Source organism: Gopherus evgoodei, chromosome 8 (assembly GCF_007399415.2).
Source record: "Gopherus evgoodei ecotype Sinaloan lineage chromosome 8, rGopEvg1_v1.p, whole genome shotgun sequence".
In the NCBI taxonomy this organism is placed as follows: domain Eukaryota; kingdom Metazoa; phylum Chordata; order Testudines; family Testudinidae; genus Gopherus; species Gopherus evgoodei.
This window is the reverse complement of record NC_044329.1, coordinates 92769893-92795059: the sequence shown is the minus strand read 5'-3', so window position 1 is coordinate 92795059 and position 25167 is coordinate 92769893. Positions and strand designations below refer to the sequence as shown.

General features: G+C 43.2%; 2 protein-coding genes across 13 annotated transcripts in view; one reads left to right on the top strand and one right to left on the bottom strand.

The window, feature by feature from the left end:
- Window positions 1-1567, bottom strand: part of LOC115655863 (protein wntless homolog) — a 143599-nt gene extending 142032 nt beyond the window's left edge. The window contains exons 1-2 of the mRNA XM_030571818.1: window positions 1552-1567; window positions 925-997 (exon numbers count right to left, since the gene is read on the bottom strand). The gene's annotated coding sequence lies outside the window, so the exon portion shown is untranslated. The remainder of the gene's footprint in view (window positions 1-924; window positions 998-1551) is intronic.
- Window positions 892-23359, top strand: LOC115655861 (methylcrotonoyl-CoA carboxylase beta chain, mitochondrial-like). Of its 12 annotated transcripts, XM_030571816.1 has the most exons (14): window positions 2008-2047; window positions 2079-2135; window positions 3018-3356; window positions 5180-5376; window positions 8008-8186; window positions 9516-9596; window positions 12181-12359; window positions 13892-14084; window positions 15436-15527; window positions 17712-17868; window positions 19741-19863; window positions 20550-20698; window positions 21234-21315; window positions 23010-23359. In XM_030571816.1, exons 3-14 carry the CDS (start codon window positions 3022-3024, stop codon window positions 23091-23093), a joined length of 1851 nt encoding a protein of 616 aa, XP_030427676.1. In that variant the 5' UTR covers window positions 2008-2047; window positions 2079-2135; window positions 3018-3021; the 3' UTR covers window positions 23094-23359. The 12 variants fall into 12 exon arrangements, with proteins under 12 accessions (XP_030427675.1, XP_030427673.1, XP_030427665.1 ...); XM_030571805.1 differs by lacking the exons at window positions 2008-2047; window positions 2079-2135 and adding an exon at window positions 898-1778 and having other exon boundaries at window positions 20643-20698; XM_030571804.1 differs by lacking the exons at window positions 2008-2047; window positions 2079-2135 and adding an exon at window positions 900-1778.
- The last annotated feature ends 1808 nt before the right edge of the window (window positions 23360-25167 follow it).

Here is a 25167-nt window from a genome sequence, read left to right as displayed (position 1 = left end):
GGTGCTTTACCTTTTATGTAGCTTTTTGTGATGGATATCTGCTTCTTCTCCTAAGGTAAATCATCAACACTTAACATAACCCTACCCAATGCTTTCTGAACAACCCCACTAAATCTAAGGAGGCAACATGTCTAAATACAAATATAAAAGGGCAAGAAGAAAATAGAACTGCGAGAGTTAATGAAGGGAGAGAGGCTGGGAAGAGAATGAGAAGGAAAGCAGGGAACAGAGAAAAGAGAAGCATAGAAGACCAGGGGTATGTCTACATCTACAATTTTGCAGCGCTGGTTGTTACAGCTGTATTGGTACAGCTGTATAGGGCCAGCGCTGCAGAGTGGCCACACTTACAGCAACCAGCGCTGCAAGTGGTGTTAGATGTGGCCACACTGCAGCGCTGTTGGGCGGCTTCAAGGGGGGTTCGGGGAACGTGAGAGCAAACCGGGGAAGGAGACCAGCTTCGCCGCGGTTTGCTCTCGCGTTCCCCGAACCCCCCTGCAAACCGCAGGGAAGGAGACCTGCTTGCACGGAGGTTCGGGGAACGCGAGGTCTCCTTCCCCGGTTTGCTCTCGCGTTCCCCGAACCCCCCTGCAAACTGGGGAAGGAGACCTGCTTGATTACCAGACGCTTCCTCAGGTATGCTGGGATACCTGCTTATTCCACGGAGGTCAAGAAAAGCGCTGGTAAGTGTCTACACTTGATTACCAGCGCTGGATCACCAGCGCTGGATCCTCTACACCCGAGACAAAACGGGAGTACGGCCAGCGCTGCAAACAGGGAATTGCAGCGCTGGTGATGCCCTGCAGATGTGTACACCTCCTAAGTTGCAGCGCTGTAACCCCCTCACCAGCGCTGCAACTTTGTGATGTAGACAAGCCCCAGGAGAGGAGAAAACAAGAACCTGGGATTCACAGAGAGGGTACTTACCAAACTGTCAAATTGTGACACTATGAATAGTGAGGGGTATCACAGAAGCATGGATGAGAGTTCAAGTGTGTCACTGAAACACATAGTGAAATCCTTCATGTAAGATTGAACTGCCTTGGACTGAATACAAAACAATGCAAAAAAAATAAGTGCAACTTAGCTGATCTGTACTTGAATTGGCAAGGGGTGAAATGGAAAAAGGAGACAGAAGGGCAGTGAGTCAGAATTAAATAGGGAGAGAAGGGAAGAGGGAACTGATGGAGATGGCACAGTGAGAAATAAGGCAACAAGGATTTGAGGTGGGATAAGAGAAGAGAGGACAAAAGAAAACAGACACAGGAAGAGAAAAGGACTCAGAGGAGAACAGATAAAGAGGAAAAGCAGGTGGAGATGGAGGTAGAGCCAAAAAACAAAAGGCATTTTAATAGCCCATGCAGAGACCTCTGCAGATCAGGCCAGGCAATAAGCAAAAGTGAAGGCTGGCTGGCTGACTTCCTCCGTTACCCATCCTGAACATTTGGGAGACTATCACACATCTGCTACCAGCTTTGCTGGGGTGAGGGGTCAGTTCATAGCCGAGCAGGGGGAGATTAGAGGTAAAGGCTGGGCGGCAGGGCAGCAGGGCACCTGCTCTCTGGGACTCTGTGGATGGCATGGTGCTGCCTCTCCCAGATCTACTATCAGAGAGAGAGGCAGAGCTCAGATCCTGCGGCTCCAGGCCCAGGCCCCTGCAGCCAGGCTCCAGGAGAATCCCCTCAGCTGGGACGAGTACAGGGCCTATGTCCCACAGCTGACCAGCTATGGCCCCACCGCCAGAGGACAGCGCGAGCGGACACAGGGGCGGGATCCTGGCAGTGAGTGGCGTGGGCAGATCCTGGAGCGCGCTCCGCGGGCCGCTCGCCCAGCACCTCAGTCGCTCTCTGGGGCGGGCAGTGGGGCAGCAGGTCAGGGGCTCCTGAGCCCAGGCGCGAGCTCCCGAAGGCGGGGGGGGGGGAGGGCGGCGCCCCAGGCCAGTAGGGGTCTCGCCCCCGAGGAGTTCTGAGCGGCCGCAAGGGGCGGGGCCCGCCCGCCGGGACCGGACGCGACGCTCTGACTTTCCCTCGGAGCGAAGCTTTGCTGGGGGGGGGGGCGCGTTAGAGGGCGAAGGGGGGTCTGGCCGGGTCCTGCTGCCTCAGAGCTCGCTGCGCCCAAGGGTCTGCGGGCTGCCCCCGGTGGGTTCTGCGCCCTCCCTCTCACGGCGCCCGGCCCGGCGGGAAACGTCTCTGCGCCGCGGTTAGGTGCCTGCGCCAGCCCGGCTGCGCGAGCGCTTCCCGCGCCCAGGATTCAGGCCCGGCTTCTGCTGCGGCCGATTTCCGGGGGCGCTGGGCACCCGGCAGAGCAGCCGTGGGAGGGGGCGGGGTGGTTGGTCAAGGCTGGCTGAGTTCCCTGCATTGCTCAGACTTCCTGTGTGGTGGGGCAACTCCCAGCTGTACAATGGGCCAGGCCGGTTCTGTGGGGCGGGAGCCACATATGAACGGCCAAAGGGGTCGGAGCAGTGGTCCATCTAGTCCCTCTGGTAGGGGCTGGTGTCAGGTGCTCCCCAGGGAAGGATCAGAACAGGCAATAAAATACGTAAAAGACATTTAAAAAAAAAGCAGGCCCTTAGTGTGGAGCAAGGCTAGCTCGCACCCTGTTGTCACTGGTGTATAAAGAAAATAATTCTCATACCTATCTGCTTGTTAATAACTGAAATCTGCTCTGTAAGTGGGTGAACGGTTGCATTCACTTGGGGGGTGCCAGCTCTGCCACTGATCGTTTGCACCGTTCTTGGAGCCTGATTTTCAGACATGCCCAACACCTACAGTTTCCAGGGTAGTCTTTTAGGAGCTAGGGATGCTTTGTAACTCTAAAAATAGTCTACTATTCAGTAAGCATTTAGTTCACTAGTAAGAAATGTTAAATAGATTAAAAATAACTTGAATTTAGATTTTCCAAGCTCAGCATTTGACAATTGTCATGTAATGTGGTCTGCTTGTTAATTTTCACCCTTTTAATTGAGAGATCTGTGAATTTGGATTCTGGAAATAAAAAGCTGTTTCTCCTTTAATTCTTAGAGCCATGTGGAACAATATCACTTCATGCACACTCTGGAGACTCTCTCCTAGCTTCATGGCTTCAAGAATCCAAACCTTAACTCCTTTATTCATAAGAAATTATAAGGACTTCTGCAAAAACAAACATACAATATGGACACTACGAAATAGTCTCTGCCAGGTTATGAAAAAGACTGTCCCCACATTGAAATGTAATACGATTCCCCATCGTTTTTTAAGTAACAAAGCAAGATACGGACAGTACACAAAAACCTTCCCTGTTTTAGATGGAAGTATCCCTTCTGTATGTGAACATGTGTTTGAAGAAAACTTAAGGAATAGTGAGGCTTGTATTCAAAGGTAATTGGCCATTTCTGTAATCATTTGGCAACGTTAGTATGTATACAAACTTGACTATACATGCAATAGCCTATATAGCTAATTTTTAAAGATCTAGAAATTAGAATTTTTAGCAGGTTTTTTTGCCACCTGAAAGTTTTAAATGTTTTTTTTTTTTGCTGGGGCTTATGGATACAGGCTATTTGCAAGGTGTTTGCTCAGCTCTTTCAAATGTCAGCCCACTTATGTAGTTGCCTAAATATCAGTTGAGGTGTCCAGTGTTAGGCACCCAAATTTAAAACATTTAGCCATGGTGTATTATTTTGCATATATTACTAAAAAGTAATTTTCTAGAACTTCATAAAATGTGCCTTGTATTTAATTTTTAATGCAAAGATGGTGGTGACTCATACATTTTCAAAACTCCAGTGAAATAGTAGATGACAGTTATCTCAATTAGTCGTGATTCACTGATAAAAGGAGGAAAGTGATTCATTTCTTTTATGTATTTGTCCTTCAGGATCATATGGCAACAATTCAAAGGTCTTTACTCAGAAGTATGCTCCACAAAAGCAAAACTATGTAAAAGATATGGTGCCCCCCTGTGGTGGTATTTAAATAGTTACTTATCTACTTAAATAAGCTACAGAATTGTTCATATATTGTTTGGTCAAACAATGCTTTTGGTTAAAAGTGGAACTTGGAGTTGAAAATATGTATTTAAAAATGTTTTACTTAACTTTTAAACTGAGATGATTTCAGAAAGCAAATTTACTTTTCACCATTTATTCTGTTTCTTATTTACACTGTGCTTCTCAGACAAAATTAGGCCAGTCAGATTTAGTTCTGTGAAAGTACAATGCTGCAGTGTTCACTTGGTGTAAAACATTCTGCAGTGGAGTTGGACATAATTTTTTTCCTGTCTGTGCCAGTGGATAAGCTGTTTTCAGCACTTGTTGAGGGGAGCCAGAGAAGAAGCCAATGAATGGTTCCTTTTTCTAGAGTAGCAGAACTCAAAAAGTAAGGCTTGCCAAAAACTGAATTAAGGCTGGTAAACTGTGATAATCAATATCTGCTCTGCAGTGAAAATTCTAATCAGCAAATGCTCAATATCTCTCTGTCACAGCTGAAGCATCTGATCCTATCAGTAAGTGCTCAGTCACTTCTTAGGCCATGGCTACACTGGCGCTTTACAGCGCTGCAACTTTCGCGCTCGGGTGTGAAAAAAAACACCCCCCTGAGCACTGCAAGATACAGCGCTGTAAAGCCTCAGTGTAAACAGTGCCGCAGCGCTGGGAGCCAAGCTACACCCGTAGAGGATGTGGAGTACGTGCAGCGCTGGGACCACGCTCGAGTGCTTTGAAGTGCAAGTGTAGCCATACCCTCAGTACTTAGATTGAGCTGTCTATACAGAGGGTAACTTGATCCCATAAGTAATTTAAAATATTTAACATTGGATGTATATGGCAATACCAAGGAAAAGACTATAGCTTTAATAAGTTCCAGTAATTATGAACAAAAGCCATAAACAGAATTTATTTTGACTGTTTTCTAAACTGTCTTTTTTTAGGCTTGGGAAATCTAACTTGTGAAGAATCAAACCAAAATGTCTTATTCCTATAAAATATCTGAGCTTTTTTTGTCTCCCTTGCTTAATTTGGTTGTGGTGAACTAAATCATAATATAATAATTAACTGAAAATAACTTCCAGAGACATAATCCAAAAGTGATAGTTTATGTCAAACATTGGTGTGACAACTGGGTAGTTTATTTAAGTACCGTATTAACTTACTAAAAGAGTAATAACTGTATTTCATTAAATTAAGCTTTGTCTTTGAAATCAGATATTCAGAGTTGCTTTGCAAGGTCAGTAAAGGAGGTGGAGAGAATGCAATCTTGCGTCATACCCAAAGGAACAAGAAGTTGCTTGTTCGTGAACGCCTAAGAATGCTTCTCGATGATGAAACTTTTCTTGAGCTGTCCCCTTTTGCAGGGTTTGATTTGCCATATGGTGATGTTCCTGCAGCTGGATGCCTCACTGGTAAGATTTGTGGCCTCTATAGTTGGTGTAATGTGAAAAATCATTACATGCATAATAAGGAGTTGTGCTTTTTGTTTAATTGTTAATAAATCTGAATATAATTAATATAGATTTTGAGCTCTTAAGCTGAATATGTTCATTGTTCTCTAGTTCCTTTTAGCAATCATAAAGATAGATTGAGGTTGAGAGTCCAGTTCTGTGCCACACTGTGTGAGGCACAGCCCAGAGGAAGAAGGAAATGAATGTTTTTAAACCGTCCAGATTCTGGACTGGTTGGGGGGCAGTATGGACCCTGGGCATAAACTGGAATAATGCTGCAAGTGCTCTGATTTACAGCAGTCCTTCAAGGGCTGATTATGGGTTGCTGGACTGCTTAGAATCTCTGTAATGGCATGTACTATGGAGATACCCCATCCTACCCACTGCTGGAACTCCCCCTACACTTGTGTTGAATGTGCTATATTATTGGTTTAATATTTTGTCCCAGTTACAGCAGTGACTGATTTCTGTCTCAAAGGGTTAAATGTGACATTGCAAACACTTTAACTAAAGGCTGCCCCGTCAAATTAAGGGAGCTTGAGCCCCTGAGTGATTAACGCAGGAACTGTGGCTTTCATTAGTGAGCTGTTCTCAAACTACCAACTTGGTATTTGGGTTCTTTCCAGTAGGTATTCAGAATGCATGACCAATTATGCCTGTGTACTACTGTTGGACTCAGGAGTCTCTTTGCTGCTGCTATGACCACCCAAAAAGTGTCAGAGGTTACTTTCATGCTCTATAAATGAGTATTCACTTAAAATGAAATTCACCCAATTCAGAGGGCACACCCAAGCCTCTGTGTGCACAAGCCCTTTGTTTAGTGTTGTTACAGGGAAACCTTGTCATGGGCACTCTACCTATAGGCAGGGGCGGCTTTAGCAAGTCCAGGGCCTGATTCATACTCATCCGGCAGCACTCCAGGTTTTCGGCGGCTCTTCGGCAGCAGGTCCGTCACTCACTCTGGGTCTTCGGCAGCACTCAAGGACCTGCTGCCAAAATGCTACCGAAGACCCAGAGCGCTGCCGGGTGAGTAAAAATTAAAAAGTTGCCAGCGTGGGGCCTGATTCTGGGGAATCGGGCAAATCAGCCTAAAGCCGGCCCTGCCTATAGCCATCCTCATTAGTACAGGCTCAACCCGCTCAGGTTTCCCTCCATCCACCCATGGATCTCTCAGTAGCAAATTCAGACCATTTTATTTATGTAAAGTGTCACAGCTCACAGACTCATTCATAGTGAAAACAGTTCCTCTGAAAACCCTGAAGTAAAACAAGGTAGCAACTCTTCAGTCCTGTTCAAAAGTCAATGTTCCCAGCTTACCCCCCTAAGAGTCATTAGCCTCTCTGTCCCAGTTCCTTTTGCCCCTGAACTGAATCTCCACTCTTGAGGCCACCCACTTGTGCGTGCCAAGAATTGCTTCACTCACTTTTTGCACCAGCTAAGCTGGTTTGTACCCTTATTTCTAGGGGCCTGTGCACAAGGTTTCCTATATCTTGGCAGGATTCCCCAGCTCTATTCAGTTCTCCTCAGTACACATCACCAGCAGCAAAAAGTTACTGTTGTCTTTCAGGTCTTCAGCAGCTTTTCCTCAGGTTGTTCCTGCCATCTGTTCTAAGGCAATTCTTACGTGTCCTTTCTGTCTCTCCTTAGGCTGCAGGTGCCTTCTCTTAAGTCTAGTTGTGTGGCAGCTGGCTAGTCACAGCTGCTTTGGACCTTGCTGCCCCTTAAAGAATCCAGTCATAGCTCAGTGGTTTGAACATTGGCCTGCTAACCCTAGGCTCGTGAGTTTAATCCTTGAGGGGGCCACTTAGGGATCTGGGGCAAAAATCTGCCTGGGGATTGGTCCTGCTTTGAGTAGAGGGTTGGACTAGATGACCTCCTGAAGTCCCTTCCAACCTGACATTCTATGATTCTATGTTGAATCCTGTACTTAAGAGTATTATGTTGGCCCTCTCCATTGGGGAATTTTTTCTGTAAAAACTTAAATGACCCACTTGGAAGGGTGGTGAGCAAGCACATACTCTTTTAAATGAAAAGGGAGTGAAATGAGATGAATGCTTGGGGATCATCAGTTCAGGGCTTAGTGAATGCCTTCTGATAAAATAATTTGCCTTGTTGCATTTGAAAGTGCAGTTCTGTGATGAAAAGCAGCTGGAAGAATGGTATAATGAGATTCCATATTTATTGTCTCACTAATTCTTTATCAGATTTTCTCAGTTTTTACGCATTTTTTCACCTAATTGCCAGTCTTGCACACTCATCTGGAGAGCTGCGTTCTTTCCTCATGTAATGTCAGTAGCAAAGATGTTCCAGGTCACATTGTTTTCATCTGTACCATGCCATTAGCCTTCACTCTCATTTTTCAAAATAAGACCACGTTGTAAGGCCACAGAGTGGGATGTGTCTCCTCCATACAGTATGTATGGCTTCATTGGCATGGGGAAAATACTGTAGAAAGCCTTACTGACATGCTGCTGCTACTGAAAAGAATAACATGCACTTCGGCTTCCTTGTTTAGTGTATGAAACTGTTGCAAAAGGTCTACACTTGGGTTATTACAGAGCCCTTGATAAATGTCTGTGGGCTCTGTTTCAGGAGTTGGAAAGATCTGTGGAGTCTGGTGTGTCTTTATGGCAAATGACGCAACAGTTAAAGGCGGGACCATTTATCCCATTTCAGTGAAGAAACAGCTAAGAGCTCAACAAATAGCAGTTCAAAACAGACTTTTATCGGTATATCTAGTTGACAGCGGGGGAGCATTCCTACCACTACAGGTAATATTGGAAAGGGCACATTGTATGAAAATAGCCATTTTTTATCTGCATCAGATTACAGGCAGTCCTCGACTTTACGACATTTGACTTAAGATGAACAGCACTTAAGTCTGAATTGACACCCTGATTTGGTTTTGACTTTACGATGCTCTGTCCCGCAGTGGAGTGGATTGCGGTTTCGAGTTATGACGTTTTGGCTTACGACGCAATTTTCAGGAACCAATTGTGTTGTAAGTCTGAGGACTGCCTGCAGTTTCTAGAAGTGAATCTCGTTATGCTTTTTTTGGCTGGCTGACTTTAACTTTTGTCCAAATTATACTCTATTTGAACTCTGCATTCAAATCAGAGTCTAGGAGATGTTTCTAACATCCAGGACAGTGGAAGTCATTCTGACTGATCTTGCATCTAAGTGAAGCCAACATGATCAACATTTGGAAACTCGAGTCTCTGCATGGGAACAAATTATGGACTCAGCAAACACTGGGAGTTCAAGTGAAGATCCCCTTGGTCTTCAGTGTTTTCAGTTTGTATTTTCAGTATGAAAAAGTTTTGCAAAGACAAAGTAATTTAATATAAAGTTTGTATTAATAATGCAGAGAAAATTGCTGATAAATAGGCCCCTTAAAAATAAAATGGAGACTTTTCCTCCTTGCTGTAATATGAGGAAGAGGGTTTGCAGAGGTCATTTTCACTGCATAGAATTCAAGTTTCTGCAGGGAATATGAGTACTCTTAGTACACGTGACTTCTGCTGAAAAGCTAAAGTTGTGCCATCTCAAACAGAAGGCAAAGCTTTGTAGACAGTAACCATCCTGAGCCTGTTACTGAGTCAGCAGGAGCACTGTATGATTAAAGCAGCGTCTAGTTTAATTCTGAATCCAGAAATTGCATTGAAAACAAAGGACAAAAAATAAACTTTCTTGCATTCATTTCAGAAATATAGAATGAACATGAGCTCTCTTATTCCCTGACTTTCAGTCTGTGCCCACGTATCTAATGAGAGATGGCTTCTGTGCCCCAGCTGCCCTTGAATTTGAATAGATTGCCCTTTCACAAAGCTGAGATCTGTGACTTCTCTCTGCCTTGTACAGCACAGAAGGCCATCGTTATATTTGTTGAATTGAGTTTCAGTGGGCAGTACATACAATAGAGATTAAAACAGTACCTGAAAGTTATACATTATGATTCCTAACAGTGGTCATCTATGAGTCAGATATGCTGTACAACTTGTTTGCTTTTCTCTTTGTCAAAACTAAAGGCAAAGTGTTGGCTTTTTAAAATAATATTGAAACGCTCTGGTAAAAACGGTGTCTTTTCTCTACATTATCAGGCAGAACTCTTTCCTGACCAGTCTCATGGTGGCCGAGTATTCTACAATGAGGCAATAATGTCTGCTATGAAAATCCCTCAGGTACAATGTCATATTGGATCTTTATAAAGAAAGCATATGTGTTTAATGGATTTATGGAAAATGCTTTATTTTCAGTAATATAGCTTCTAGAACTAACACTCAGATATGCAAAAATACTTTCTAACATCTAGGTTTGTGTCTGTTGAGGGGAAAAAAATCAAAAGGGAAATTATATAGTAGAAATATCACATTTCAGCCTGAAGGATCCCAAAAGTGCTTAACAAACTCTGTATAGCAACACTGAAATGCAGTTCTCTTTTGGAATGGGCAAAGGGAAATTTTGGCCAAGGACACCAGAGCAAATCCCCACTTAGGAAAAACACCATTTGCTCCTTAATGTCCATGCAGAAAAGACAGGCCCTGACACACACACAGTAAACTGCACGGCAGTCAGTTTATCTGTATTGGAAGGTTGTGTTGACAGTGGTTGACAATGATTAGATTTGTATCTGTGGTTCTAAGGAATCTAGTTGTTTCAGAGCTGAGAGTTACACTATGAAGTTCTTGAGAGCAGCAGGGGTGATTAAGTATGGATTAGTGGGGATGGCCTAAAGCTAAAGGGGACCTAGGTCAACCAAAATGTGGGGTCCCAAATCTGGGTGTTGACAGCTGATTGAGGGTTGGGATTCTAATCACTGGGAGTATATAAGTGAATTGGAGGTGCTTGTGGGGTATGCGGAACAGTACGACAGGTGAAGGACAGGGAATGCTGAGAGGATTTGGCAGCTAGTAGGAGGTAGTTAGAGCTTTTCTGGACCAAGAAAACAGCTGGTGCCCTATTCCTAAAGATGGGGTTCTGAAACTTCTTCCTAGTTAGCTAGATGGGGACGCATCTGACTCACGATTCATTTTTAGGTGACGAGGCTTTCAATGATGGCTGCCTAAAACTTAAGATTTATCATCATTGTACTAATCATATTTCTCTAACCTTTTCCATCTGGAGGTTTTAAAGTACTTTGCAAACAATAATAAATTCAGAGGCGGTATTATCTCCATGTTATAGATGTAGAAACTGAAGAAAGAGAGCTTAAATCTAAAGTCACACAGAGATGGTGGCAGAGCTAGTCCCTTCACACCATGGATGGGCAAGAGAGTGAAATGCCCAAAAGTGTAGAGGTTCCATTGGAGTAAGAGTCTTAGACTGGCCATAATCCATCACTGTAGACAATGAAAATTATTTCCCAGCAGTAGCTCATGATAATGACGCTAACACTCTTAGAGAACAGCTTAGTAAAATCTCACTTTTTTGCTGATTTTATCTGTTTACCAGTTGATGGAAATTAAGGGGGATAGAGTTGGGGGTAGACTTAAGGCAGCACTGGCAGAGAGGCTCCCAGTGCTGACAGTTGGTTGGCAAGGGGGCTTCCGGCATGGCTGAAGGGCCCAAGAGACCAGGCACAAGATGCAGGGGAGGAGGATGAGCCTCCAGCTGTGGGGTGCTGCTGAACAGCTCTTGCCCGGGCATGCTCCTAGATAGTGAGAGAGGGAGCAGAACCATGAGAATGGGGGCTGCAGAGGGCTCCCTGCATGGCTGAGGGACTGGTGATGCCTGACCCTGCAGCCACATGATGTGGGAAAGGCTGCTGTCCTGGTAGGGGAGAGCAGAGACTTTTCTCTCCCCCCCCACGCCACCGCCCAGTCAGGGCTCTGTTCCCAGCCACAGGGGAGGCCACCCTGCGGCTTAATGGCTCCTGCACAGGGTGGCCTCTCCTGCCACTGACGACTCATCCTTCTCCTTGCAGCCCTGGACAAAGGTTTCTGCTCTGCCTTTCCAGGTCAGTAGCCTGCCCCACACCTTCAGCCTGCAGAGATTGGGTGTCACTGGCTCTGAGACAGCACAGAGAGCCCCCCCTGTAGCTTTGCTGTCATTGGAGTGAAAGGGCTGCAGGGCTGCAGAGTGCTTTCTGTGCAGCCACAGGCTGTTGACACCAGATCCCTGCAGGCACAAGGGTCGGGAGAGGCTGCGCTTTCGTCATTGTTGAAGATGAGTATTTCTTTCCACTTGATTTCATTCTGGCAGCTGAAATTGACATTTATTGACATTTGTCAGTTAAATCAAATCCTGCCAAACCTACACATAATCTGTAAGATTCAGCAACATTACTACTGCAGAGAGGTCCATCGTCACACTCATTAGAACCTCTTGTCCATGTACAGTGTTCATGTATTTCCCGGTGCACACACCTCACCTTCTACAGTTAAAAACATTTCTACCACTGGGGAATAATGAATGAACATGTTTAAAATAAAATATATAAAAATTATTGGTAATACAAGGTCTTGGGCCAGGATACAGCTCCCCAAAGTGACTTGAGAAAAAGCTTTTGTTTTGTGATTGCTAATCAGTTAACTAAGAGCAAAAATGATCTCTTTTAATGTTCTTTCATTACATTAGAATTTAGCAGCTGACTAGTTCAAAACAATTTTAAAATAAAAGACTTGTTTAGAAAGTCTTGGAGGATTTTTAATTAGCTGCATAAAGAGCCTAAATCTCAAAAGTGCCTAAAATGGCTTACTACTGCAATTACCATAGTGTCCCTGCCCAAGCATTCTCCTTACACAAATGTCTTGCTTTATCCCCTAGGTGGCGGTGGTGTGTGGTTCTTGTACAGCTGGGGGTGCCTACGTTCCCACCAGGGCACAGGAAACTGTGATTGAAGACAAAATTGGTAGTATGTTTCTTGCTGGCCCCCCTTTGGTTAAAGCAGCCACAGGAGAAGATATCTCTCCTGAGGACCTAGGAGGAGCCAGTATGCACTCTAAGTAGGTACAATGTTTATATAAAAAAAGGGGCTCAAATAATATATTTAGTAACAGAAGATATGCCTGATGCCTGCAGTGACAGGACACTGTCTGATCCTAAAGATAGGAAGTATGCCTCGAAAACACATTAGAAATTATATGTGAGTGACTTTAAAGAGCCTTTTTTTGCGTACATGGGAGTGCGATAGTGCTAGAGAGAGATTCATTTTAAAAAGAACCCACCAAACATGTAATGTAATGTAAGTGTGTAAGAGCTAAGTATTGTTATAATTCTTTTAATTTCTTATTTTACTATTTGTGCTCAAACAACCTCTCCATTTCAGGGCCTGCTCCTCAGACCTTACACACTTGACTTCATTAGGAGTTCAATAGAGACTCCAGGATTAGGCCCATAATTGGAACTTACCATCACACAGTATCTGAAGAGGAAGAAAGCTATTGATTTATTTACATCAACAGAGAGGAAGGATGGTCCAGTGGTTAGGGTGCTAACCTGGGACTAGGGAAACCAGGTTCACTTCCCTGCTCTGCCACAGACTTCCAGTGTGATCTTGTGTGCAAATCAGTTAGTCTCTGTGCTTCAGTTCCCCATCTTGCAGGGGTTTTATGAGGATAAATGCATTTAAAATTTGTGAGGCACTGAGATACTATGACAGTGGGGGCCAGATAAATACCTAATTTGGAGGCATTAAAGTATTTCATTGCAAGAAAGAAGCTGGATGCTTGTAAAACAGCTGGAAACGAGCCAGCTTTTCTGCCTCTACTAGTAATCCTTGCCGCCTGAGAGGAAATGTGAGCTGAAGGGACTAGAGACTCTAGCAGGACAGTTCCAAGTATCTAAACACTTCCTTATTATTTGTCCATATAAGAAATTGCTGTAGTTGCCAAAAGAATGTTTTGCAGTTCCAGATAGGAGGGGAGGTGGGTTCTGTCTTCACTGTGCTCTGCATTGGAAACATCTCCACTGCTCCCTGGCATGGCAAACTCAGAAACTTTACTCCAGAGCATGCTGGGCTGGATGCTGTGATTGAACAAAGGTTAATCTGAAAGTTTGGGGTATCCCAGTGCCATTCAGATAAATGGGACAGTGCAGTATACATCTTTATTTCCAGTCTTGAAATGCTGCTGGTGTAAAGAGATTACAAAAATTATTTTTCTCTTTATCATTTCAAATGTTGTATCTGAAATATATTGAAGATGAGTACAAAAGCTTTTTCCTTTAATATGGCTAACCACCAAAGAAATACAGGGAGAATTTTTCTCCTCTCCTCTCCACTGTGGATCTTCTGTTGTTTAGACTGCAGTTGTTCCAGGCACACAACTTGCATTGACTTATATGAGAGATCTGCACCTGAAGCAAGAACAAAAATGCACAAAGTCCTGATTGAGTCTAGAAGATCCACAGATGTTAGAAATGATTTTTTTCCCCTTTAATCTGGGGTTAGCATCAGTCCTTAATTTTTCAATAATGTAGTCTCATGTCCTGAACTTTCATTTTTATCATGTATTTCTAAAATGTCTTTGTCCCTCAGAGTCAGTGGCTGTGTTGACCATTTTGCATCTTCAGAAAAGGAAGCATATGAATGTGTTAGAAATATTATCTTGACGCTAAATTATGAACTTCCACCAGAGGAAACTTTAGAGTATGATGATCCTCTGTACAGTGCTGAAGAGCTTCTGGGGCTTGCACCACGAGGTTATAGCTATACTCTACATATAAAACCGGTAAGGAGGACAAATGCTACAGTAGTTCACAATTTTTAGGTGTCTACTTAATCCAGTATCTGCATATTAAAAGAAAACATGCTGCCTTTTTTTGGAGGATTCATTTGTGAATCCTAAATCACATGAAATACTCAGTGTTGCATATTGTTGTTGCCAAGGACCTGACTACTACATCAGCTCCTCTTTCTATCTTAAATATATTTCAAAGTGTAATGGCAAAGGTTCCTCATGGCTGTGTAAAAAAACAAAAAGTTAAACACTTTGTAGAGACAGGGCCGGCGCTTCCATTTAGGTGACCTAGGCGGTCGCCTAGGGCACCAGGATTTGGGAGGGTGGCAGACTGCTCCGGTGGACCTCCCGCAGGTGTGCCTGCGGACGGTCCGCTGGTCCCGCGGCTCCGGTGGAGCATCCGCAGGCACGCCTGCGACAGGTCCACCGGAGCCGCGGGACCAGCGAGCCTAGGGTGCCAAAAACCCTCGCACTGCTCCTGTGTAGAGAGTAGAGTAACTGCACCAAATAATTCTGCTAGTACTACTACTCCCACATGCCGAGGTATGTAGAAGCTTGGAGGGCTTCAGAATTGGTGTGCTTTGCATCTTTTTGGCTATTTAAGAAACTGCAAATCTATGGAAAATGGTTTTGGTGCTTGTTATCCATTTCCCAGTAGACAAAGCTAACATCACAGAAACCACTCTTACAGTTGGCACCAACTTTCACCCTTGCTGGTAGTCTCAGTTAAGAGGCCAAGGAACAAGTGAATTAAGGGGTCTGACTCCCTCCCATCCTTTGGTAGTCCCTTCAGATCAGACACATTAGTGGGGCAGGGTAGGGAAACTTGGAATGTCACTTCTCATGTTATAGGTGGTCTGTGGATATACAGAGGATTTTGGTCTCCAAGGATATTAATCCTGCATCTTTTGCCAGTAGTAAATTCTGACATTTCAGGGGTCTCAGCTTCATTTTGAAATGGTCCTCTTAGAATACACCTGAAAAATTTATGAGCACATGTGGTTTAGTGCAGAGTTACCAGGTAATCGCACTCAAAAAAGCCTTTTTTTGCTTGCACAAATGTGGGGTTTTGTTCACGTGAATGACTGTTCACAAACTTTTTAGAGGCCAAGTTTAAAGTTTGTTTCCGAGTAGCAGGTAATCAAGTCCTAACAAAAGTTTGTTTTCATGCTCATTGCATATTTTTAGATTTAAGAGTTTTTTAAAGCCTGAAGGACTATGTTGATCTGCTCTGAGCTTCTGAATAGCACTGGCTGTAATTTCTGGTTGGACGGAGCGTAAGTTTAGAAAGACATCCAATCTTGATTTAAGTTTCTGTTGAAAACAAGTAATTTCCTTGTAGATTTTGAGCCGTCTGATAGATGGAAGCAGGTTCCAAGAATTCAAAGCTGAATATGGAACAACATTAGTAACAGGATTTGCCCATATGGAAGGGTAAGACTGCAAGAGTATATTAAAAAAAGTTCACTCTTTTGGTTAAGAAGCTTTTGTATCATTATTAGGTTGTGTAGCATGTCCAGTTAAAAAACAAACACCTTAAGTTAGAGTTCTGGATGGTTCAAGTGATTGACAATAAATAAGATAGCTTTAGTTAGCCTAACATTTTACCTCTAGATTCTGAATTCAGACTTGGCCAAGTCAATAGTGGCTGAGAACCATAGCAGGATGATGGCGGTTTTGTGGCCTATGTGAAATGAGTTGGTGATTCAGTCCAGTGCCTAGGTGGACAGGTGTCCACATCTCAGCTGGTACTTTGCTGGCAGTCTCAGCAGATTCATTAAGCAGTGAAGAGGCTTGGAGAGTGAACCTCTCAAAGTGGCCCCTGTAGAGCAGGGCTGAGGTATATGGGTGAGGCAGTGTGAGTGAGCTTGCATTGCCAGTTCCTGTACGGTGCTACTTCAGTGGATAAGAAATTACTTCATCCTCTAGGGCTGTTACTCTGGCACATTTTACCAGCACTGAATTCAATCACAATCTTTAAAAGATCAAAATAAATATTTTAGGCCCATTTTGTGAGTCAGAGTAACCTCTAATATGATAGCCCTTTTCTCCTTAATAAATGTTAAGTTTATCACTAAACAGTGCCAGAAGATAAATCATTTTGCTAGAATTGATATAGCATGCTACTCTGCTTAACGGTCAGGTTAATTGATTTTGAGACAAGATGAATATTTGAGGCACACATTCCATTATACTGAAAAGACAAATTATACAGTTGAGTATATTGGGCAAGTATATGTTTCTTGCTGCCATTAGCAGTTTGAGAGTTTGTCAAGCTGAGACCATTCATAAGCAGCTGTCTTTAGAGTTCCTAGTATTTACTGGTCTTGTGTGTCCTGTTGAATTTCTTATTCAGACTCCCTGCTCTAAACAAATCACAGCTTTGGCAAGACTAATCTTCATAATAAACTAGAAACCTGGTTTAAGCATAGACTTGCAGCTGAGTGTGCAGCATAGTACAGAATGTCCATTATCACTGCAGAAGGTACAGCATGCATTGCAAAACATGTTTGTTTTCCTTCAGAATCTGAGTAGGATTTGCTCATGAATAAACTAGAAAGAAATAATAATCACAGCCTGATCCTTTTTTCTGGCAACAGGAATTGAAACTTTGACATTTAAACTGGTCCAGCCCGCCCTTCGTTTTTTTACCATGTAGAGTCCCAAAGTCCTAACCCCATTAAGCAGCATTTTTGGGCTAGCATTTAGGACATTTAATGAAACAAGTCATTGTTAACTAAACAATATAAGTTGGATGTGGGGAAGGAGAAAGTGGTAGTAAATGAATTTTTAATCTATTTTCAAGCGTTTCCAAAGCGACCAGCTCTGCATGAAAACAGGGCTTTCAGTTAGAGCACCAAGAGTGGCCTCTCGTTTATGTTAGACTCTTTGTGATCTGTTGCTTAAATCATCAGTATGTGCTAAAACAGACCGTGTTACATTATTGGATACACTCAGTAAGTACTTACCTTGTGATCTTCTTTATTTGGAAGCACAAACATACATGACAGGCCTCTGTAAAGTTGAACCTTAGGCGTCAGAAATATAGATCCTGATTAAAATTTGTGGTTTTGAAAGACATTTTATAGAGGAAGAATATTTGACATGTTTTGTTTGATGTAAACATTACTTGGTGGTTGTTTTTTTTTAAGAAACTTCAGAAATAAAAAAAGCTTTTCAAATTTTTTTTTGTTTCAAATGTAAATGTTGAACATTGGATGTTAACTAGTGGTACATTGTATGTCACACTAAGTGATGAGGAAGAGAGTCAGGACTCCTGGGTTGCATTCATAGTTCTGTCCACTAACTCACTGTGACCTTGAGGAAGTCACTTAACATTTCTGTCCTTCATCTAAGTGTATTTATCTGTTAAATGGGTATAACATTACCCTGCTCCACAGGGATGTTGCAGACTCCATGTTACTAAAGCACTTTGAGATCCTCGAATGAAGGCAGCATGCAAGTGCAATTTATGTATTATTTTGAGTCTCTCTTGAAGATGCTCCTATAGGACTGATGCTAGTACATATGGATATTATTTTTGTTAGTTTACTACAAACAACACTTTTACCAATCTCAGTCTACAGAAATGAAAGTGTTCCTATATGTGTTTGTTAGACACCTTGTTGGGATAGTGGCTAACAATGGTGAGCTGACTCATGATGCTTCTCTAAAGGGCAGCCACTTTGTACAGCTGTGTAGTCAGCGAAGCATTCCCATCCTGTTTCTCCAGAATACTGCTCCACATGCACCAGAGCCAACAAGTCTCTCACAGGTATGGTACCGTAATTCAAGAATGAGAAGGTAGTTCCCAGTTCTTGTCCCAACTCATTTTTCACATTGACAAAGTCACTGTTTGTTATGAATCACAATCTTTGTTTCAAACTTATTCATTTTGATAAAACCAGCTGGGGTTCTTAGGCATTTTATTCTTAGACCTATATTCTAGGGCAGGGGCGAGCAAACTTTCTGGCCTGAGGGCCGCATCAGGTTTCAGAAATTTTATGGAGGGCTGGTTAGAGGAGGCTGTGCTCCCCAAACAGCTAGGGGTGGCCCGGCTCCTGCCCCCTATCTGACACCCCCCCCCGCTACTCGCCCCTGACTGCTCCCCCGGACTCCTGCCCCATCCAGCCCCCCCTTCTGTCTGTCCCTTCACTGCCCCTGGACCCTTGCCCCTAACGTCCCTCCTCCCCTAACTGCCCCCCACTGCCCCATCCAACACCCCCTCTCCTTCCTGACTGCCTCCCTGGGACCCCTGTCCCATTTAACCACCCCTTCTCCCTGTCCCCTGACCACCTACGGAACCCCCACCCCAACTGCCCCCAGCCGCCCTATCCAACCCCTCCTCTCATTCCTGGCTTCCCCCCGGGATCCTTGCCCCATCCACCCCCCTCCTGCTCCCTGACTTCCCCCCAGGACCCCTGCCCCATCCATCCCTCCTGCTCCCTGAATGCCCCCCAAGACCCCTGCTCCATCCACCCCCCCTGCTCCCTGAATGCCCCTGGAACCCCCACCTCTGCCTCCTGCTGCCCCCTCCAACCCCTCCTCTGCTTTCTGACTGTCCCATCTAACAACCCCTTTACCCTGACCCCATCCACACCTCTGACCAACACCCCAAACTCCCCTGCCCTCTATCCAACCCCCCCATCTCTGCCCCCTTACCACTGCCTGGAGCACCAGTGGCCGGTGGTGCGGCTGCACCAGGACAGGCAGCTGCGCCACCTGGCTGGAGCCAGCCATGCACTGCGCAGCACAGACCACCGGGCCAGGCTGGGCTCTGCAGCTGCTCTTCTCCAAGAGCTCACAGCCCCACTGCCCAGAGTATTGTGCTGGCAGTGGGGCAAGCTGAGGCTTCAGGGAAGGGGGATCAGCGGGGGAGGAGCCGGGGGCTAGCCTCCCAGGGCAGGAGCTCAAGGGCCAGGCAGAACGGTCCTGCGGGCTGGATGTGGCCCACGGGCTGTAGTTTGCCCACCTCTGCTCTAGGGTCACCATTTCCCCTTAGTATTACATTCATCCACATTCTCTTGCTGGAGCAACACTATCCATTTACCTGGGGTGACACGGTGTCCCGCCTTCACTGCTAGTAGTAAAACCGAGCACTCAGCGCTTTTCATCTCGAAATATTAACTAGTCAGTTCTCACAACAGTCTTATCAAGAAGGTAACTAGGTATTATCTCTATTGTACAGATGGAGAAACCGAGGCAGAGAGTTACTTGTCCAAGGCCACAGAGAACATAAGGGTAGGCTTAGCCCTAGGTTCTGTGAGCAGAGAACTCCTCCCTCTGTGCACCTATTTCTTCCCCAGCCCTACTCTTCCTGTATGCCCCAGCATTTGAGATCAAGCCTGGTACAACCGCAGTGCATCTGAGCTTTACTAGCCTAGAGAGAGCCAGAGTCACTCCAGGGCTTATATAGCAGAGCAGTGCTCCACTACCAACACAGGCTATGATTATTTTACTGATTTATAGTTTTATGGCATATGCTGTATGCATATGCTCTTCCTAATTTACTTGTTCTGAAAACATTGATCACTTCGAATTTTATACAAAGAAATCCTCAGATGCTTTTATAAGTTTGCTTGGGGTGAAGGGAATCTAGAAAAAATATTTAAGAACTACACTGACTTCATCTGTATTTTAATTTCAGGCAGAGGATCACACCAATAGATTAAAGGCACAGGCCTCTATGATGGCTGCAGTTGCTTGTGCTGCTGTGCCCAAGATAACCCTTGTAATTGGTGGCTGTTACGGGAATGAAAGTTATGCCATGGTATGGTTAATATGTTGGATAATATTTGACTTGTCATAGGTTTGTCAATGTGGTTCAGTCTGCCATTGGAACATGTAATTCCATTCATTATTGTAATAATTTTTAATATAAGAGTTGCTTTATAAAGTAACTCTAGTAAGTTTCAGAGGGGTAGTTGTGTTAGTCTGGATCTGTAAAAGCAGCAAAGAATCCTGTGGCACCTTATAGACTAACAGACGTATTGGAGCATGAGCTTTCGTGGGTGAATACCCACTTCGTCGGATGCATATAAAATGTATTATATTATATTATATAATGTAAAATATTGTTAATGCTTTTTTATATGTAGATATAAACAAAGACATTTTAAAAAATGCAACAGAAAAATTAAGCAAACACAGAACATGCTAAAACTTGTCATTTTGGTTCATACCTTTAAAGTCGCACATTATTGCAGGGATTGTGATTAATTCAGTTTAATATTTTGAAGTGTTTTAATTGATCTCTATAAAGACTTGAAAGAATTGGTTTAAGTCTGATAGGATCATGTACCGATGGGGAATATACACACCTTTAAAAGCCATTACATTTTCTTCTTCAGGGACCTGACTGCAGCATCCTATGTGAATGGCTCATTTTAGTTGTTAAGCTCTTGGAGAATGAATAGCGTGTCCCATTTATTTATTTTATTTTATTTTATTTTTAAGTGTGGGAGGTCATTTGATCCAAACTTCCTGTTCCTGTGGCCTAATGCAAGAGTTGCCCTTGTGGATTCAAAACATATTTCCACATTCCCACAAGCTAGAGATGACGACTGCACAGGAGATGACTCAGAGTTAATGCATCTAAAAGAAAAGTAAGTACTGAAAATAACCCCCTTAATTATGATTAATTAAATTAAATTACATTAATTTCACTTTTTTAGTTTTGTTATCTTTCAGACCAACACACCTACTGAATATCTCACCAACCAAAGCAGATCTACTAAAAAAAAAAAAAAGGAAAAAGAAAAAGAAAAAGCCAGTGCATTGCCTCACACATTGATGAAAATCTAACAAACAAATATCAGTGTTAGTTATAAAACATTGTTTTATGTTAAGTAACCTTGCATATTTAGGTTTATATTAAGAAACCTTGCATATTTCCTTTGCATGTGGTATTACTGTCTTTCTGCAAGATGGCTTAGGGGTCAAATTCTGTCGTTAGGTATGTACTGGATATCCACTGATTTCTATGGTAGCTTCACACATGCATCCCGGAGTTTGTTGTGGAATTGTCTTTTATGATGCACTATATCCTCAATCACTTATGCTTCTGTTTCTCTGCTTTGACTTATCCAATGAATTTCCTATTCTGGAATTTTAAAACTTCTGAAATACTCTCTTATCTAGGCTAGAGGAAGAAAGCAGTGCATTTCACTCCTCTGCTCGACTCTGGGATGATGGCATAATACTGCCACAGAATTCTAGGAAGGTAGGTTTTTTTTCTTACATTAAATGCACATTCCACATAAATCATTCAGGTTCTTCTCACCTTTTCTCTCCATGCCAATCTATCCAAAATGGTCCTGTTGCAGTCCTCTTCCATTCTGGTTGCTTTGATCATGGAACCTTCTTGAATTCCTTAATTGGCTTCAATCTCCTAGAAGTTTCCTTTAAGGCCCTATATAATCTAGTCTTCGCCTACATCTCCACTTTTTTTTTTTTTTTTTTTTTGTAATTCCTCAATCCCTAAATTCTTCCCAATCCTTTCTCCTTGTGCTGCATTTCTCTTTCTTCTACTCTTGGCTTCTAATTTGCCCCTTATTCTTGGAATGGTCTTCCTGTTCTTACCTGCTGTGCATCCACTTATTCAGATCCTTCCTTAAAACTCACTGCTTCCCTTTGTGCCTCCTCACTATCTGTATGACCTGGACATTTGTCCTTTGTCTTGTCGTATTATTTATTAATAAATATTTCTTTAAGAGCCTAATGTACTCTATACTTTGACACAGTAAGCTCTTGTCCCGCTGATGTATATTTATGGCACCATATAAGTGACTTTTAATATTTTCGTTGGCATTTTGTGGCAACTCTGTTATAGGAGACTGTATCTTTCACATATTTGAGCTGACAGACACACATAAATATATCTGGCTAGGAATTAAATTTGGAAAGAAAAGTGCACAGTAATCAGGGAGCTATCCATACCTTCCCAAGCAATTCCACTGGGACACCAAAGTTAATTTTCCTTGCCATTCTGAGCAGGCCTTTTACTGTACCATGTTGCCTCTTGCCCCAGTTCTCACTCTTAGTTGCAGATATCAACCTAAATGGAGAAATGTGTGCTCACAGCTAAGCCTAACTAATAGCCCTTTCTGTGGTAATATGCCCTATTAGTGGTGGGGTGTTCAGTGTTAAAGCAGGACCAATAAACAAGAGAAAAATTTCAATATTTCAGTAAACAAGAGAAAAATTTGTAGCGAACTTTGGGAACAGAGTCTCTCTACATCAAACTATGCCAAACATGATCTGAGTCTCTATAAATCAGTATATTTAGAACAAGAAAAATCAGTCACATTCTAATATAGAAATTGTAATTTCCTTACTTTAAAATTTGAACGAATGAAAGGATCTTATTTTTCAAGACAAAAACTGGACAAGATATTGATCCATGGGAGACCAAGAAAAAAGATTTTCGAAAAGATTGTCTTGAGAAAAGGAGCAGGATAGTCAGTTCTTCTGTGCAATTGGGAATACCAGTAGTGCAGAGTTGTAATCACATTTGGATTGGATGATCAGGGAAATGAATATTGTATATTGGTCAAACAAAAGGGGTGGGGCAAGATAGTTTAATAATAAAAAATATATACTTTTGTCATTAGTTATGTCAAATTAATATTCTTTCTTCACAGTTGCCTAAAGTAGAGTGACAACTGTTTGCTCCACACAGTCTATTGATCTCCCAAGGACATTTTTCCCTCTTCCTTCCCCCAGCAAAATATTTCTGTCTGTTTTTCTTCTACACGTGCATATGTTAGTTTTTGACAATTCATCATTTTTAAGCATCAGTTGTTCTACGAAAGAGAGAAAAACAAAAGTATTATCTGAGTTTCTAAATATAATGTAACTTCTAGTATTTGCAGTTTCTGGAGGATTAGTTGCTTATCCTGTTTTCTTTTTCATCAGGTGATTGCACAGTGCTTAACGATTATGAAACAGCAGAAGTACCAGATCGCATCTCTGCAACACAACCCTGTTATCAGACTGTAATCAAACTACCATTTGCAAATAATTGGATTTTTAAGAATGCCAACATACAATTTTTTTAAATGGAAGTGATTTTCTAACAGTTTGATACCTTTAGTATAACTTGAATTAGTACTAGAAACTGTCAATATACGAAAAGGAAGCTCAGATTTCAGGCTGTTTGGATTAGGTTTGTATTTTGATCCCTCTTGCGCTAGCAAATTTGAAAATTATATTGTATGAAAAGAAAAAAGAAAATGCAATTAATAAACTTTTGGATTTTGACACTTGTTCTGTGTAAAGAAGCAAACTCCTCTTTGTGCAAAAACTATTATTGGGTTATTAACATTCACACTTTGTATATAAAATGTAAGAGCAAAGCTGTAGTGTCTCAGTCTACAATAGAAAAAACAATGAAAAGTAATAAAAATTGAGTGCAAGCTGATACTAAAAATAAAAGCATTATTCTTCCCTGGATATTTGCTTTAAAGTCACTATACCAGGGGTGGGTAATCTACAACACGGGGGCCGCATTCGGCCCTTCAGATGTTTTTAATCTGGCCCTTTAGCTCCCGCTGGGGAGCAGAGTTCAGGGCTTGCCCCGCCCCAGCCCCAAGCACCACCTCCAGAGCGCCCATTGGCCGGGAACTGTGGCCAATGGGAGCTGTCTGGTCATGCCTCCATGTAGGATCTGGAGTGGAGAGATGCTATTGCTTCCAGGAGCTGCTTGAGGTAAGCGCTAACCAGAGCCTGACCCCCTCCCATGCTCTAACCCCCTACCCCATGATCCCCCCACTCCCACCCTCTGAACCCCTCGGTCCCAGCCCGGAGCACTCTTCTACTTCACCCCCCAACTCTTCACCCCCCAACTCCTCATCCCCAGCCGCACCCACCTCTGCACCTCTGCCCCTTCCTGGAGCCCCCTCCCACACCCTGAACTCCTCCTTTCTGGCCCCGCCCCAGAGCCTGCACCCCCAGCCAAAGCTCTCACCCCTTCCCACACTCCAACCCCCAATTTCATGAGCATTTATGGCCCACCATACAATTGCCATACCCAAATGTGGCTCTCAGGCCAAAATGTTTGCCCACCCATGTACTATACTGTCAAACTTCTCAGCATTCATCAGTGTAAATGGGGGCTGAAGGGATCCTTCTTGCTTCTGAACTAGTTTGTTGTGGAATTGTCTTTTATGATGCACTATAAATAATCTGCATCAGTGAGAGTCTGACCCAGTGCCCTCTAAATGTAACAGGGGTCTTTCCGTTGACTTTTAATAGGCCTTGGATCAGACCAAACATTCAGAGATCTAGTCTCTCCATTTAGCCAGTGCTAGGTGTTCAGTTAGTTAAAGGACACACGGTGAGTCAGTGAATTAGGGCACTGACCTGGGAGACAGGAGCCCTGGGTTCTGTTTCCAGCTCTCCTGCCTGTGGCAAGTCATTTCACCTATCTGTACCTCAGTTTCCTCATCTGGATAGTCATGATAATGATATACTCCTCTGTGAAGTCCTTTGAGATCTGGCTGCAAAAGTATTATATGATATGACCTAAGTACTGTTAGTAGACCTTCCTCCAGCCCAGGTTGGTGACTGAAAGCTGTTACAATCGGAAGGCTGTTTGGCCTATGCAAAATGAATCAGTGTTAAAAGAGACCTCATAGAAACTAGTCCTGGAATTGGTACTTTTGTCTCCATTCAGTAAAGGTCAAGAATCCATTTGGCAGGGTATCTGAAAACTCTAGATGCAGTCTTTCCTCATGGGATGTGAGGTACCTTAGCAGGGCAATGTGGGGCAACTTAACTAGCCCCCTGGCCTGAGAATTGGATACTTATTCTGCAAATAAATAGAAAAATTCAATTTCCAGTTGTATCAATTTGAAATCATTCACCCACAGAAATAAGTTTGTTGGAGTAGGAGACAGTGAGGACAAAAACCTTTTCTTTGCATCTTTTGCATGTGCTAAGAAAGCAGGAGCTAAATGCATCTCACAGAGGAGTTTTGATAGTGACAAATTACAGTAACAAGTTCAGGGATAACAAAGCTTTAACAGACAATATTACTTCAGCTCAGGGTCTGAGATGATATTCCAGCTTTAAT

What these genes read in the sequence shown, in the direction of transcription:
- LOC115655861 (XM_030571804.1), top strand. Translation starts at nt 1,573, where the DNA reads ATGGCATGGTGCTGCCTCTCCCAGATCTACTATCAGAGAGAGAGGCAG. An exon ending in AGTGAGGCTTGTATTCAAAG is followed by an intron (nt 3,357 to 5,179) that starts GTAATTGGCCAT and finishes CTTTGAAATCAG; the next exon opens with ATATTCAGAGTTGCTTTGCA. An exon ending in TGCCACAGAATTCTAGGAAG is followed by an intron (nt 21,316 to 23,009) that starts GTAGGTTTTTTT and finishes CTTTTTCATCAG; the next exon opens with GTGATTGCACAGTGCTTAAC.